Source organism: Dermacentor albipictus, chromosome 4, assembly GCF_038994185.2.
Source record: "Dermacentor albipictus isolate Rhodes 1998 colony chromosome 4, USDA_Dalb.pri_finalv2, whole genome shotgun sequence".
NCBI classification, from domain to species: Eukaryota; Metazoa; Arthropoda; class Arachnida; order Ixodida; family Ixodidae; genus Dermacentor; species Dermacentor albipictus.
Window position 1 is genome coordinate 108,060,492 of NC_091824.1, and position 15,229 is coordinate 108,075,720.

The following is a 15,229-nucleotide window of genomic DNA, read 5'->3' on the forward strand; positions in this document are numbered from 1 at the left end:
GGTTTTTTTTTTCCTTCTTCCTCTTTTTTGTAACACTATCTTTATTTCTACGGTGATAAAGGGATGTATTCCGAGTAGTCTCCGGTAGTCTGAAAGTGCGTTGAACAGAAATATTCCTATGCTTATCTAAACAGACAACATTTTTTTTTTACATTAGAAAGTGGTAATGAGACTTACTTGCAAGAAAATAGTGTGAAACATGCTTGACGATTGCGAAACGTGATAGAGCATGATGCAACTAATGTTCGAGATAAACAGTTTGTCACTGAAAAAATTGGAGTTTTCTGGTCAGAAAATGTTTCATATACGCACCACCAAATGACTAGAATTGAGTGAAATTTAAACTTTTTATTCAACTACAGTGCCACTTAGACAAAGCGAAATTTTGTGAATGAGTCCGGAGATCGTGATTCATTTCAAAGGCTACGTAGACTCTCATTTACTCGCCCGGCACGATGTTTTACGATTCAGCCATCAGACCTTGTCCCTGCCCGCGAGGACGTTGGTCATATGAAAATGTGTTTTATTAAAGAGAATGGAATTCTGAGACTTTACGGGCCAAAGCCACCACGTGATTATGAGGCACGCCGTAACGGAGGACTCCGGATTCATTTTGACCACCTCTGATTCTCTAACGTGCACCTAAATTGAAGTATGTGCGAGCGTTTCTGAGAGGAATTCGTCCTGTAGTGGACATAATGTAGGCTGATGATGAGGATCGTATCGGTGTGGATTGAGCTTTCAAATGGGATGCCTCAGCCCATCGCTCACCAAACATTGGCATGTTATCTAGCACTGACTGTCGTTTGTTTCTTACTTGCTGTCTCCTGTGGTTCTTCTTCCTATTTCTTTTTTTTTTCTGGAACGATCGCTAACAGCTCAAAGCAGCTTCAAGACGTGTTTGTTAGAAACTTCTTTCGCTTTAAAGGAGGGAGACAGCCTCGTATTACTCAGCTGATGAACGGACAAACGGAACGTGTTTTGGAGACACCCAGTGCACAAAAAATACGTTCGCTGAATGCTTGCCCCTTCAATGATCGCAAAACTGGACTCATCTCAGACGCACTGAACAGTGATGTTTCTGCCGACTGACAGTATCGAACATGCAAAGAGAACTCGCCCACCCCCGTCCCGCCCATCCTAATCTGTGGATACTTCACTGGATCTGCGTCTGTGTTAGCGCTGAGAAGTTTGGAGACGAACATTTCGCATAGTATCGCTGGTTTATACGTTACAAATGGCGTTCGTATAGTTCTATTGGACCCTAAAGTACCGGCCAACGTCTCCATTGGGAGGCGCAATCGGTCGTGTCATTGCAAGGAATGCAGATGCTTTAAAAGTCACGCATTACGTTTCTTAATCCTTGATGCATACACTAGCACTTGCAATTATACTTACACTGCGAGACGAACATCGTCTCAGTGTTGAGAACGTCATGGAAGTCGTCGACTAGCTTCGTATCCACCATTCCCGCATTGTGTAGGATTCGCATAAGTTTTGTTCACACTTTCTTAGATAACGTCCGATGTGGCGGAAAGAAATTGTGCAGAAACTATCGATGATGATTGTCGGCGGAAGCGAAAGCTATTCGCTTTATTAATGGAATGATGGACTTGAAGACCTATATTTGTTGCAGAGGAGATATTTCGGTAGCGGCTTTTCTTTCTTTTTTTATTCGTTGCGTGATTCTGTAGAGACCATAGCCGTTAACAAACACATTCGCACTGGTAGTACCAGTGGACTGAACGTTCATCTCAGGAAGCTGCAATAGTTGGCGTTCGGCGAAGATCGAGCCCCTAAACTCGGTTGCGCGGCTCTGAAAAAATCCAAATCGACAGTCACGTTCAAGACACCTTATGCCTACACAGGATCTCGCCCAACACCTACAGCTTCGAATGTGCATCTTGGCAACGTAACAAACGCTCTACAACACACGCTGCGGGAATTCAGGGGACCACATAGAACAGTCGGCAACAAAAACCTAACCGAATTTAAAGAGATGTGGGAGGCTCCGCTATCAAGCCTCCATCCAGCCTGAATGACCAGCGTAGTCTGGTCGGCAAGACTAAGGGAGATGGCTCGGGTCCACGGCTTCCTGGCTGGGCTGAGGAGGCTGCCCACCCAGGGCGAAGACTTTTCGTCTCTCTCTCTCTCTCTCTCTCTCTCTCTCTCTCTCTCTCTCTCTCTCTCTCTCTCTCTGTTGCACGAAGGCACGCGCCTGTCGCGTCGGCGCCTTTGTATAGGCAGTGAAAGTCCGCCCATCAACCACCGACGAGGAAGACGGGCGGAAGATCCAAAGAAAGCTATTAGCTTTTTAATTAAAAATGCCTCCCGCCGGAAGGCACTTTGTTAATCCAGCTTTGAGAACAGTATAGCCGAGTACCAAACTTTGCTATAACTAAACTCCGGATGTAAGCTTTTTCATTGGGTAAACTTGGAAATATATATTTTAAGTAGGATTGTTTGTATTAGGCAGTGCGAGTAGGCGGCCGCTTCCGTGCCTTGACCTGTGTGCGAGCGTCCGCAGCGCACCCGGTATCGTCTTTCGCGTGATGGCTGCTATAAATAAAGCTTTGCAAAGTGCGGTCTCTTTCATATTTCTATTTCTTTTTAATGTCTGCCTTTCAGTATTTCTTATTCTTGTATTGCGTTTCGATGACGTATCGAATATTCACCGCCGTATTGGTGAAAAATTAAAAAAATTAATAAACGCCATAATTTGAAGCCGCGCAGCTCATACAAGAGCTAAAACGTATAGCGCACCGCGGCATGTCGTAGCGGCAACGCCTCATTATGTTTTGTTTCAAAATCTCCGGCCTCCGAGCACGCCTCGCGTTATATTCCAGTTCGTGACACGAATATGTCGCGGTTTTCGTTGATATTCTTTTTTTTTTATTAGTCCGACGCTTCAAACTGTAGTGATCTAAACCACTAGGCATCACCGCAATCGCTACCGTGTATGTAAACGTGTTCGCTCCGGCCGCGGGTACTTCCGAATTGCTGCTTGTCCAATAACACTGGGGGCACATAGAGGACGATGCCGTTGTCGCCAGCAGTGACAAAGACGTCATCAGTGACAACGAGTGAATTGTGCATGCACTCGTCCTATCGCTGTATTTTACGAGGAGCAGTTCACAGTATAACGGTGCATAAAGCGCCCTGCGGGCATCCGCTCTTATGCGTCATTTCCTGTTTACTTGCAGCATCACTTTGCGTTATAATCGCTATCTATCTATCTATTCTGTGTTGCTGTCGCCTCCCTTCAGAAGGCAGTGCGAGTAATAATAATTACTTAGAGTAGGCAGGCGTTGTGCCCCTTCCGGTGGCAGTTGCCAGCCTGCTCCTCGCTTTCCCTTTCCTGTTACCTGTGTATATGTGTTCAAACCAAATAATAATAATAATAATAATAATAATAATAATAATAATAATATCTATCTATCTATCTATCTATCTATCTATATATATATATAAAAGGGAAAAAAAGACACACAAGCAATGTGTTTGCGCCGTGCGGCTGTAGTTTTCTGTGCGGAATGCGGAGGGCACGCAGGGCCATATAGGCGTCGGTATATGGCGCGCGCCGTGCACGTGTGTTATTTTGGCAGCATTGGGAGAACTTGTCGACCGCGGCGATTACTGTACGCTGGTGCGGTGTTCAGCGGGCGTGACCCGAGTGAGGCGTGCTTGCCCCGGCATTTACGGCGCGTCTAGACACGCCGCAGGTTGTCTGCACTGCGAAGTCGGGGGCACGATTGCGGTGACCCGTGGTTCTCACGGAAAGCGTTGGCGCGAGGGACGTATTCAAGCCGTGGTCGCAGCGTGCGCGGGCCGTGGAGCAAAAATGCAACCGTGCCGTGCGCTGCGCCGGGAAGGAGCCGTTAATTGGTTCCCTGTGGCTGCCTCGAGCAGCAGCAGCAGTAGCAGCCGAAAGCGGGCCCGGTGATCTATTGCGTAGTACAGGTTCAGTGAGTATACAGATGCCGCCCCTATTGCATCTGTATAGGCAAAGCGTTTGCCCAGCCATTTCCCTCGATGTTAGCGAGTGTCGTCTGTGTCACTTTGTTTGGCTCGGTCAACTGAAAATTCCCGAGAACCTGTACGCTACGCGTCCATCTGTAGCCTCCGAACTCGTCTGCTTTCTTTCCGACAGTAGTTTGGAGCGTGTGCCCCCGCTCGAAAGCAGACTTTTTCGGCTCCTCAGTGTGCTTCAGTTCCGTCATGCTAGACTTATGAGACGTAACGTTCTCCGCTCTTCATGTAGATGTTGTAAATAAGCCCAGTACTCTTCGTTCTCGATGACAACACGTTCCTCCCTTCAACAACGTCCTTATAGCGTGGATGAGTCGTACGACGTTATGGGTCAGCTAACCCTTTTGACATGCCCGACCCCAACCCTTACGGTGCGCACTTGAAGCGACCAGGTTCGCGCACAGGTGCAGTGGTGTCACAAACATTGCGCAGCTTATCCTCAAGATCACATCAAGGGCGCAAAGCGTTTTATGCAAAATGCGTGAGGGTATATGTACGTTTGACGACCCCGCAGAACCAGAACGTTTTCTTGTTGACCATCGAACACGTCGGGCATCGTTTTCCCTCATTGCGACGCCCAGCGGACCCCTCTGCAAACCACAATAAGCCTGCTAGACCTCTCTTTTCTTTAATTTAGCCGAAAATTTTTGTGCCGTCGCCGCATCCGTCGCTGGCGCAGAAAGCTATTCGTGCGCTCCACTGCTCGTTGTAACGCACCAGCTGGAGTGATCGTCGCTGGACCTCCCGCGTGTATCCTCCTGCGTGCGCGCAGTTCTCACGCTTTGCCCGTTGTTTATTCTCCCTCTCCCTCACATCCAGTTTAGGATAGCAAATCTGACCCCCGTCTGGTTGGCTTCCACACCTTTCCTCACCTTGTGTTCTCTCTCCCATTTATTATCTGTTGCGAAAGTTACGCGAATTTTGTAGCGAACTCACGTATAGATTCCGTAAGAGAGAACAACTGAAAACATACAGATCAATATGGGGGAACGTTTCCGCAGAGATACATACCACCTAATATGGACATGTACGGGTTTAAAATCGGAACGCTCGCGTCTCCTACTGCAAGCCGGCCTCCGCTACAGTGTGACAACCAGCTATAACCGCTGGATACATGACAAGAGATTCCACAAAACACTGCTTCAATTCATACACAACGCAGGCCTCACAGCAGACATATAATACACATATACGCTCTAAGAATTATGCCTTAAGGGCAAGTCTTTATCGCAATAAAAAAAAAAGCTATCTGGCAGCTATTACAGCTGAGATTGTAGTGTGCAACCATGCGCAGGACTGACGAGCTTTCTTTGTCTTTTTTTTTTTTGTTTCTTCTGCGTGCGCAGGCAAGTACGTGGGCAGCCGTCCGATCAAGCTTCGCAAGAGCACGTGGCGCGAGCGGAACGTCGACATGGTCCGGAAAAAGACCAAGGAGCGCGAGCGGCTGGGCCTCATCTAGGCTGCTGCTCCTTCGCCGCTCCCTGCTTCCGCCGCCGTCTCTTTTCCCCGCAGCCCTGTTATATATACGCCGGCCATGCCTGTGCGGGACGGGACAGCCGCCGACCGGATGCCGACGTCGCGGCAAGCCAGGTGGCGTGAGTTTCCTGTGCCGTCTTCTTTAAAGAAACACGCGGGAAAGGAGAGCGCAGAAGAGCGGCGTCGAAAATCGCATTCTTTGTTGCCGTTGATGCAAACCGTGGCGTGGGCTTCCGTCCCACGAGACCACCGGACTGTGATTCTTGGCTCCACGGGGCCCCAACCATTGAGCGCTACTGATTTATAATGCCGAAACCGGCATATATATATATATATATATATATATATATATATATATATATATATATATATATATATATATATATATATATATATATATATATATATAATATGATCGATTTTGAAGTTTATCCCGTTCGTGCCGTGTGTAGCGTAACACGTATACGACGCGCATTCGTGCGAGACACGAGTGTTTTACCTGTCTGCCGCTTTTGCGACGTCGCGCTTGATACAGTATGGCTTGCGCGAGCCATTCACGAAGACTTTTTTTTTTTTCAGGCAAATGTCCCTACGAGAGTCACCTGATGTGCGCATTTTATCTACTCATGTTTCGAAGCTGCGCTGGTCTGAGGAATTCTATGCAGTGTGTTTCTCTTTTTTTTTACTTCGAACACTTAAATAACACATCCTAGAAAAATTACTCGAATTCCGTGGCTACAAATTAATTATCTGCCCGGGCGGGCATAACTTGCCAGACTAGCCAAGGCAATTCATGTGCTAATTGAGCTAATTACATGCATTCACTACCTGTCTACCTACTTCGCGGCACTTGCTTATATCGGAAAGCCGGAGGGAATCGTCATAAAAATCTTCTTCCGTGTTCCCGCATTTCGAGATGACCACGCAGACCGAGGAAGCGCTGGCTTGTTATATTAATCGTTCAATTTACCCGATTGCGCTCGCGTCACCGTGAAACGCGGCTCTCTGGCCAACCCCCTGTGGTGAGGTAAAAGCGCCGCCCCAAAATGAAGCTGCCGTCGCTTTTTTTTTTCTCTCTCTCCCCACGATCCTAATCGGATTGTGGTTTTTCTCAACTCCCGAGCGGATCCGATTCGTAATCACTTAAGCAACAGGGACGAAACTTACCGTTTTATGGTGCCGTATAGCCAAGGTCTTCTTTTATTATTTTTTTTCTTTAACGCCAGCGTACTACGTCACACTGCGAGCCAGATCGCACTGCACTGGCTCGAGCCAGATTTCGCAGTGCTGCATGCGTAATCACGTGTAAATTCAGTGAATAATTTGACACCGTTTAGTTCAGTTTACATGGCCGTGTCGAAGTGTAGAAACACGGAGCTATACTTTTGTGGCGATATCTTTGAACTGTCCAAATATAAGCACGTGCCGTGAGGTTTGCAACTAAGGAGTTAATTAATGTAATTGGTTTAATTACTGAATTGATTGCTTCGTTTATTTATTTATTTTTGTAACAAATGATGTCTGCCTGGACGTATAATTAATCTCTAGCGACGTGATTCGAGCAATTCTTCTGGACTTAAATAAAGAAAGGTATTCGAAGTAACAAAGTAGAAACTCCATATACTTGTATGCTGCACCAAACAGTGACCAATTTCGCTTTCGTAATTGCAACATGTGCCATAGGGAAATTGTTAAAAATATTCGAATGGAATTAGGATGTTAGCTGATTGCACTTTGTGATCTGTCGTGGAACTGACACCCGCTTTCGAGTAATCTAACCGAAGCGATGGAATTGCGCTAGTCGTTTTTTTTTATATGTAGCTTGAAAGAAAGAAACCAACAAAAAAAAAAGCGCACTGCTTGTCCACAGCTGCCATCGCCGTCCTATAAATGCGTGTATAAAACAAAGGAAGGAAAATAAACGCTGGTGATAAAAATCAAGCTTCTTTGTCTACATCAAGTCTCACTTGGGACATCCGAATATATTTCCCTTATGTAATCTTTGTGTGAGTGCTCGGCTTGGTGGTTAAATATAAGCTTTCTGCTGTAATGTTTAAACTGTTTAAAGGCTCGTTTATATTCGGGCAAAAGAAAAAAATAAAGGCATGTGTAAGAAAACGGTGATCACGTCTTAGGGCTTCCATTTCCTGGACAGGTGACCTTACTCGCTGTCCACTGCGGCTGCTGTTTAAAAATCAAGGGCGTATTTATTGCTTGTGCTTGCTGTTAGGCTTGTTGCGAATACCGGTTCACCTGTCATTTTGATTTTTTCTTCTCTTCTCTTTTTTCCACACTAACAGGAGCAGCAGAGGAGTTTCGGAGATGGACCTTTTAATCTTCTGTACTATAAGAACACTGTACTTGTTTGTTTATTTTTTTGTCAATAAATGTTTCTTACCTGTGAATCCTGTCGTGCCTTTTGTCCATCAACCCAAAATTGGCGGGACTACGTTAGCGCCACTCCTGCAAACACGACAAGCCGAAACGCTCAATTCTCTCCAAATTTTTGACTACACCTTGTTTCACCTTTGTTCAGAAATATTTGAGCTTGTGAGCATTTCCAGGTTTCAGATAAATACTTTGTGGCAATTCTAACTTAATTTTCTGATACCCGAAAAAAAAATGCCCTGGGATACGATAGCTTTTAAAGTCTGTTCTTATAGCAGGCGGATACATCTGGTGAATTTTACCCCCCCCCTTTTTTTTTTCAGATGTTGCGGTTAGATGCACAAGGGTGGACAAAGTTGCCGTCTCCTCTTCTATGTTCAGATAGAAAACAATTATCTTTGTTGTCTACGGAGTTATACGAGTCCACTTCATCAACTTGGCGTTTTTTTTTTCTTGCCTAAGCCGTATAAATAAAATATGAAACATCATGGGGTCTATTAAGTTCATGCTACATCCTGTATTGCAGCGTGTATTCGCGTCACTTGAAGCGTGCTTGAGAGAACAAATTCATCGAAAAGGGACGGTGACTTGGCAAGCGCGGGAAAGGAGGATGTGCGACGGCGAAGTCGGTCGCATACGAAACTGCGCACCGCGAGGGTTGTATTCATTTTATCTCCTCTGTATATAAATCTAGTGCAATTGCGTATGTAGCCGCTCCATTTTGTTTTCCTGACCTCTGCCGGACCGCCATAATCCCACATACAATGTCTGATACGGCCCACTGCGTATTCAGTTAAATTGCGACAATAAACGGAACATCGATGGCGTAGTGCGGACCTGCAGTCTGTGAACGCGGGATGGCTGCGAAGTAGGGGTGTGCCAGTATTCGAAAATTTTACATATCGAATCCAATTCGAGTGGGTGGTCTTCGAATCGAATAGTCGCTATTCGTAAATGCGAATATTATTCGACCAGCTTTCGGATATTCTAAATCGTTGGTTCGGACGCGATGCAACATAAAATTGGAGCAAAATCCCTCAATGGGAACAAAGCACCAGAGGTTACATAGTGGAACACGCTATCGCTGCAGGGAGCTAGGATTTCCTGACTAAATCATTGTCATTCGCACTCACAAAAGAGTACTGGGTATGCGAACAAACCGCTTCTGTGTCCCTAAAGTGCTGGTTTGTGCTTTTAATACGTACAACGCTTCATAATATGCAATGTACGGACATAAGCTTGCTCACGTTGCTAATATGCAAGGATGTGAAATTACTCTTATAATAATGGTGAAAACGGCTCTTCATTATTGGAAAATTATTCGCCAAGTACTTGCTGTTCGATTTGTGTATGGAACTATTCGGCTGGTATTTGATTTGGTCTCAGAAATATTCGCGCACCTCTACAATGCGCAGCTCTGCCCAGCGAACAAAGGCAAATAAAATGTTTAAACAGATCTCGCGACATTCACAGTTGTCAGTCCGGAATATCGCCGTCAGTTTCAGGATAACTCGTTCGCATGAAAGAGAAAATATTTGTGATCGTGTCTACTTTCAGGAGTACATTATGGTCTGCTGTTAACGGGTACGTCTAATGAGTACTAAAACCAACGTAGCTTGAACGTTTGTTCAACTTCATAGGGAGAAAAGGGCTTGATGTGGCGCCTTGGGTAAAAGAATTATGGTGCAATATATTAACGAGGCACCATTGTCAAAACTAAGCAGAAATCATTCCCAAATGCTAGCTTTGTGTTCTTTTGAACAGTGGGACTCTACGTTGCTAGCATTCCCGGTCAATACGCCTGGCGAAGTACTATGGCGTTTCGCAGCGGGTAAGCAGCGTCGTTTTAGAAACTTGTACTACATCTCAAGGCAATAAACGGCACATTCAGAACAGCGCACGCTGTTTCTGGTGGCGCTGAAACGTTTCCTTTGAGTAGCTGTCCTTAATATTGTTTGTTTTGGTTTTCTGAGGGCACGTGTGTTTTTGTTTGTTTCTGTGTCATCGTTGTTTCGCTACTGGAGTGACTCCCAAACCTTAAATTGTGTTTGGCGCAATATCTTCTGCCGGTTCTTTACGTAACTGTGGCGTTATACTCGAGTGACGGAATAGCCGGAAAATCACTTCTCCTAACACCGCTCTATAAGCGGTACTGCCACAAGTCGCTGAGGTGCCCCACGTCTGTGCCATATCTCTGGGCACTCAAGCTAATACACGACGCAAACAGCTGTCCTTACCCGTCCGTCTACCACAAGTACGGGTGTACTCCAGACCGAGAAATAATGTCAGAAATATCCCAGTGCTTACGCTGCACCGCTGGCAAGCGCCCGGTTTAATGGAGAGAAGCCTTTTAAGAGCCCAGCGCTTTCCGGGTAAACGCGTGGCAACGCTCACGGACGGCCCATCTCGGGCCGCACTTCGGGCGCGGCCCCCGAAACTTGTGTTCCGCTGCCGCACCGCTTCAGCGTTGGCTCGCTGCCGCGAGCACAGCTTCGCTGAGTGGAGGCCAAAATGCGATGCGATGAAAGAAAAGGACGAACCTACCACTTGGCAGGCGGCGTGATGGATGGGGAAGCTGCTTACGTGAACTGGCATGCTGCAATCTCTGTGGCGCGCCCACGCGTATTCGGGCGCTCTGCGGGCAATACTGCGCCTCACCTTTGCACCTCGCCTATCATCGATGGACATTATTACCCGCGTCTTGAATCGCGTGCCCTTTTGTTTCCTGGCTGTTGCTTCTTGGTTAACGGAACGCGATTCCGTGTAGCGAACGCAAGCCGGAACAGCTGCTACAAACACTCCGTCATCATGGAGCTCCCCCCCTAATCTGTCGGCGCAATGTACTGGCTGTCAAGGGGCCACGAGTTTCTTTCGCGGAGAGGGAGACGCGAATATATCTTGGACTGCTTGTTCTCTGTAGTGATCGCTTTTATTGATCGATTGCTGCAGCGTGGACAACGTCGTCGTTAGGAAGGGCAAGCGAAACGCAGGCTAAGCGAGCACTCGGAAGGCGTGAGAGGTTCTCCGGTATAGGTGACGAGCTTTCAGCGGTTCGCTAGTCATGAACTCGATAGGCGCTGGCGATGTTGCTGCCTCCGGATATGCTTCGCATTTCGTGTGCCTCGCATGAAATGTTGAGGCACGCGCGGTGGTCAAGATTTTCAATCTCCGTTTCCCGCTCGGTGAAACGGAGTTTCTCTGTATCGTAGCGGTCATACCAGGCATCTCGCCAAGGCTGGAGGAAGTCGTGGTTAACAGGTCAGTTTGCAGAATAATAGTTTTCAATGGGGGAAGGCTTCGTACATAAACCGGAAGTTTGTTCAGCCGTGCAGATGTTTTTTTTTTCGAAGTCAGCAAATATGTCAATCAGTTCGCACTCGTGTCAGTATTAAAGGGAAGCTGAAGAGTCTGTCGAATTCAATAAGACGCTCATATACGTATGCGGGAACCTTATAAACCATGTAGGTAAAATTTGGGTTTTTTTTTTTTTCAATTAGGAGCGACGTAATCGTCGGTTGAAATGGCGCTGTAGCTCCGCCCCCCGTCGAATACCGCGCGCTGCTGCTGACGCTGACAATGCGAGCGGAGACCGGAAACCGCGGTGTTGTGACGTCAACTCTAGTGTTTCGTTCCTTCGCAGCGTCCGCGACCGTGCCTGACCGCGCTTGTTTCTGCGTGCGTGCCATCGTAATTTGCTTCGATCGACCCTGCATTCCTTTGTTGGTGCGTCTGCGTGTATGTAGAGTGGTAGTCAACTTGAGTGGTAATCAACGTGAGTGGTAGTCAACGTGGTAGTCAACAGATGAAGGTCACTACACGTACTGCATGAACCGGGAAGCTTTTCACGCGTTTAAACCGTCTTTGTAGATTGCCGACAGCTTTGAACAGCACACAAATGCCGACGATCGCATCCCCGCTTACGTTCCACGAGGAGGCATGCAGGAACACAACACTACAGTTGTTTGACCGGAAACGAGCTCACTAGATCGGCGAAAGATCGGCGAGATCACTAGATCGCTTTGCAAAAAACATACTCCCCAAAGAGCATTTCCAACACGAGGCGATCCCAAGACTTCGCTTTCGTTCGCGTCGAAAGCACTGCTCGCACCAGCATCATTTGCTTCTTCGAGAGGCTGGCTCTTCGCAATCGGTTCGTACATGTAGGAAGTAACGCCGAACTCCTCAGAAAAACGCAGTCTCTCTAAATTTTCCATTACCGTCTCAGAAAAACAGCACCAAACTACCTGGCACCGCGCTTCATGTGTAGCGGCAGCGGTCGGTTACTAGAGTTGACGTCACGAGGCGCCCGACCAATCACAGGCGGAAACGAGACGCGCAAGCTGGGCGTGTTCGCTGCTGCACTTTTCGTCGAAATAAAATATATTTGCGCATTCTTTCGCTCAATTCCGATACGATATTCGAATTCGGAGGGTTGAAAACCATTATGTACAGATGTTCACTCATTTTTTCTGGAAAACCTTTCAGCTTGCCTTTAAGCATGTGATGCTTTTAGCTCCCGTTGTCGGCGACCTTCGAGTGACCTTGAGCCAAAAGCCAGAGCCGTTATCCGTGCACTCAGACGAGAACATCCGGGCACCCAGCCAAACTTAAGAAAATGTGGTCTCTGGCCTTAAATCCTTTGTACAGGACTGCATTACATATGCTAGTTACTGCCCAAACAAGTTACGAAAAATAGTGATTCCGATTTCTCCCTATTGTTCACAATATCACTCAAGCTGTAATTTCTAGTACGCTGAAGTTTTATTTGTCATTTCTAATAGGCAACGTTCAAGAGGCAGATACAGTGCACCATACACTTGATTGTCATCTTTTGGCGCTGAGGCAGGTTGCCTGGGCTCTTTTCAACGCCAGCGGTCCGGGAGTTCCGCAGCGGGGGTTTTGCGACGCCTCCTTTAAGAGATGGTGCCACGCTGCGTGACCAAGCCGGCAGCGTCCGGCGCTCCGCGGATGGTTGTGAGAAAGTTGTGATGGTTGTGAGATGGTTGTGAGTATTCATCGTACTTACTCCAACCAATCTGCTTTGCCGGTAGCCATTTCATGCTTACATCAACTCTCGATTTCGGGAGAGCCAGCATTTTTTTTTTTTGATCAGAGTTCCTCTCATCCTGCCTGCGTCGTTGAAGTCTGGCTTTCTGACTCAAATATAGAGATTGCTTAGAGAGAACAAGTCTTGCGCTTGGGCAAAGCGTACTCCGAGATAGAGATGCAAATTTTCGCACTTACTTAGTGCTAAGATGCTTTTTTCTTGTGTTTCTTTCCAGAAGAACAAGAGAGTTTGGGGAAAACGGAATTGGTGGTAAAAATTGCATACACCCGGCACTTTCATTGGCTCAGCGCTAGGAAAAAATAAACATTAACATTAATGTGCTTCGTATAAAATACCCAAGTGCTGAAAAAGACTGCTCGTCACTATTGAACCACGCAAAATACATATGAAAAGTATAGGCAAGAAGTCAGTGCATGTAAGAGTCACAGAATGTGGTAATGTGCGCAGGATCACATATGTTCAAGTGAATTATTAATAAGTTGCCGGATCTTACGTGCCAAAACCACGATGTGATTATAAGGCACGTGTAGAAGAGGACTCCGGTAAATTTGGCCATCTGTTTTATCTTTTTTAGCGCGCACCCAATGCATTGGAAATGGTTGTTCTTGCATTTTGCCCCCATCGAAATCCGGCCGGGTTTTGTTCCCGCGCCCTCGTGCTTAGCAGCGCAACACCAAAGTCACTATGCCGCCACGGCGGGTTTGTATAAATTGTCTCCTACATTTGCGCTGTATAGCACTACGCAATTTGGCGATCTTGTTCACCTGAGCCCGTGTTGCAAAGACTTGCATGTGCGTTTCCGGATCAAGTCTGGTTCTGCTGGGAGATGGGGGTATTTCCAGCCGCAGGTGTTATATGTTAATTTTGGCAAAGCAGTTGTCCTCAAAGTCAATATATCTACGTGCCTTTCCGAGCTCCGTATTGCAGACCTGGATTAATTGTTCATTAATTAGTCAAACAGGTGAAGTCCAAACCTCACCAGCAGTTTTGTTATTCATCGTTTCCGGGACCGCAAAACGTCATCTACAGTAAGCTGGTACTAACGCAAATTGAGTTCGCTTTTAAATAGCCACGCCTTGGACGCAGTGAAGTAGAATGCTTGCTTGATTTTAAAGCAAATAGTTTTCTCTCACTCATCTCCCATTTTCATGGTCGGTGGCTGGATTCTCCGCTGACAGAATGAGCGGCTGGCGCCGTAAGGACGGCAATACTGTAAGGAGACGGTGCCAGCGAACGGAAAATAGGTTACTGAGGGAGACTGAAAAGTGCCGGTGTCTCCGGACCACGCTGGTTGGTCGAAGAGGCGCTGACGTCACAACAGATGTAGGTGAACCTTGCGGGTCGGCGAAGCAGTGGCCCAAGTACTGCTGCGTTGAATGTGGAAGAAAAAGTACAGAAGCTAGGAAAGCGACGCGACATTCGGCGTTTATGGGAGGCCGCCGTGACCGGCAAAAACAAGAAATTTCGTGCCAACGACTATCGCAGATAATTTAACATATTTAGGCAACTGTTAGCTTACTTCGACAATCTTTAGAGCGCAGGTCTAAGGAGACCGTTCTTGCGTCGGCGTTGTCCCTCGTAACCGAGCGAACGAACACAGCGAATGATGAAAGGCAACGCGGAGCACAGCGGGAGACGAAGGACTGCGATAGCGAAGAGGGCGCGTGGAGGAAAACGGAGGAGAGTGAAGCTGAACAAGGAGACTGAAAGTGGAGGAGGGGGGTATGGTGAAAGCGCGAGAAGAAACGCGTAGTGCCGCGCGAGACAGACTTTGCGGCTACGAGATGGCGACAGAGTAGCACGCTTACTATGTATGCGAGAAAAGCGCCGTATGAGCGGAGGTCCGTCTGCGGCGGCTGCTGTGAGTCGCACTGACTCGTCAGCCACGCGACGGCTCTCGCGATCCCCTATTAGCGAGGTAGTCGTGCCAGAAATCGCTCCGTTTGCAATGTGCCGCACGAGACTTCTTGTTCGCGCCAGCCGATATATCGCGAAATGAAAATGCGTATACAGCTGCGCTCAAATTTTGATTTAGGGAGTATCGTAATCGTCGGCGAATATTTTCTCATGTATTTCATCTCGTGAAAGCCCCGCTTCGCTATTCTCACGACAAGTGGTAACGTTTTAAGTACGCAAAATACCACGGGTTCCGAGAGAGTCACTCATCGGAGTCTAAACACGTCTGCCTGACGACGCCATACACAACTGTTTGCAGAAGGGCAGCGGATTGGGCGAGTTGATGTTGCATGGTAACAATAAAATTCAGCG

At 47.1% G+C, this 15,229-nt stretch overlaps 1 protein-coding gene across 2 annotated transcripts in view; it reads left to right on the forward strand.

The window, feature by feature from the left end:
• LOC139059236 (RNA-binding protein 42) overlaps window positions 1–7,910 on the forward strand; it is a 140,051-nt gene extending 132,141 nt beyond the window's left edge. Inside the window, exons 5-6 of one of the 2 annotated variants that reach the window (XM_070537381.1) lie at window positions 5,376–5,624; window positions 7,806–7,910. In XM_070537381.1, the coding sequence (XP_070393482.1) occupies window positions 5,376–5,488 (113 nt within the window). In that variant the 3' untranslated portion in view covers window positions 5,489–5,624; window positions 7,806–7,910. The remainder of the gene's footprint in view (window positions 1–5,375; window positions 5,625–7,805) is intronic. The other variant, XM_070537380.1, reaches the window with a different exon arrangement.
• The last annotated feature ends 7,319 nt before the right edge of the window (window positions 7,911–15,229 follow it).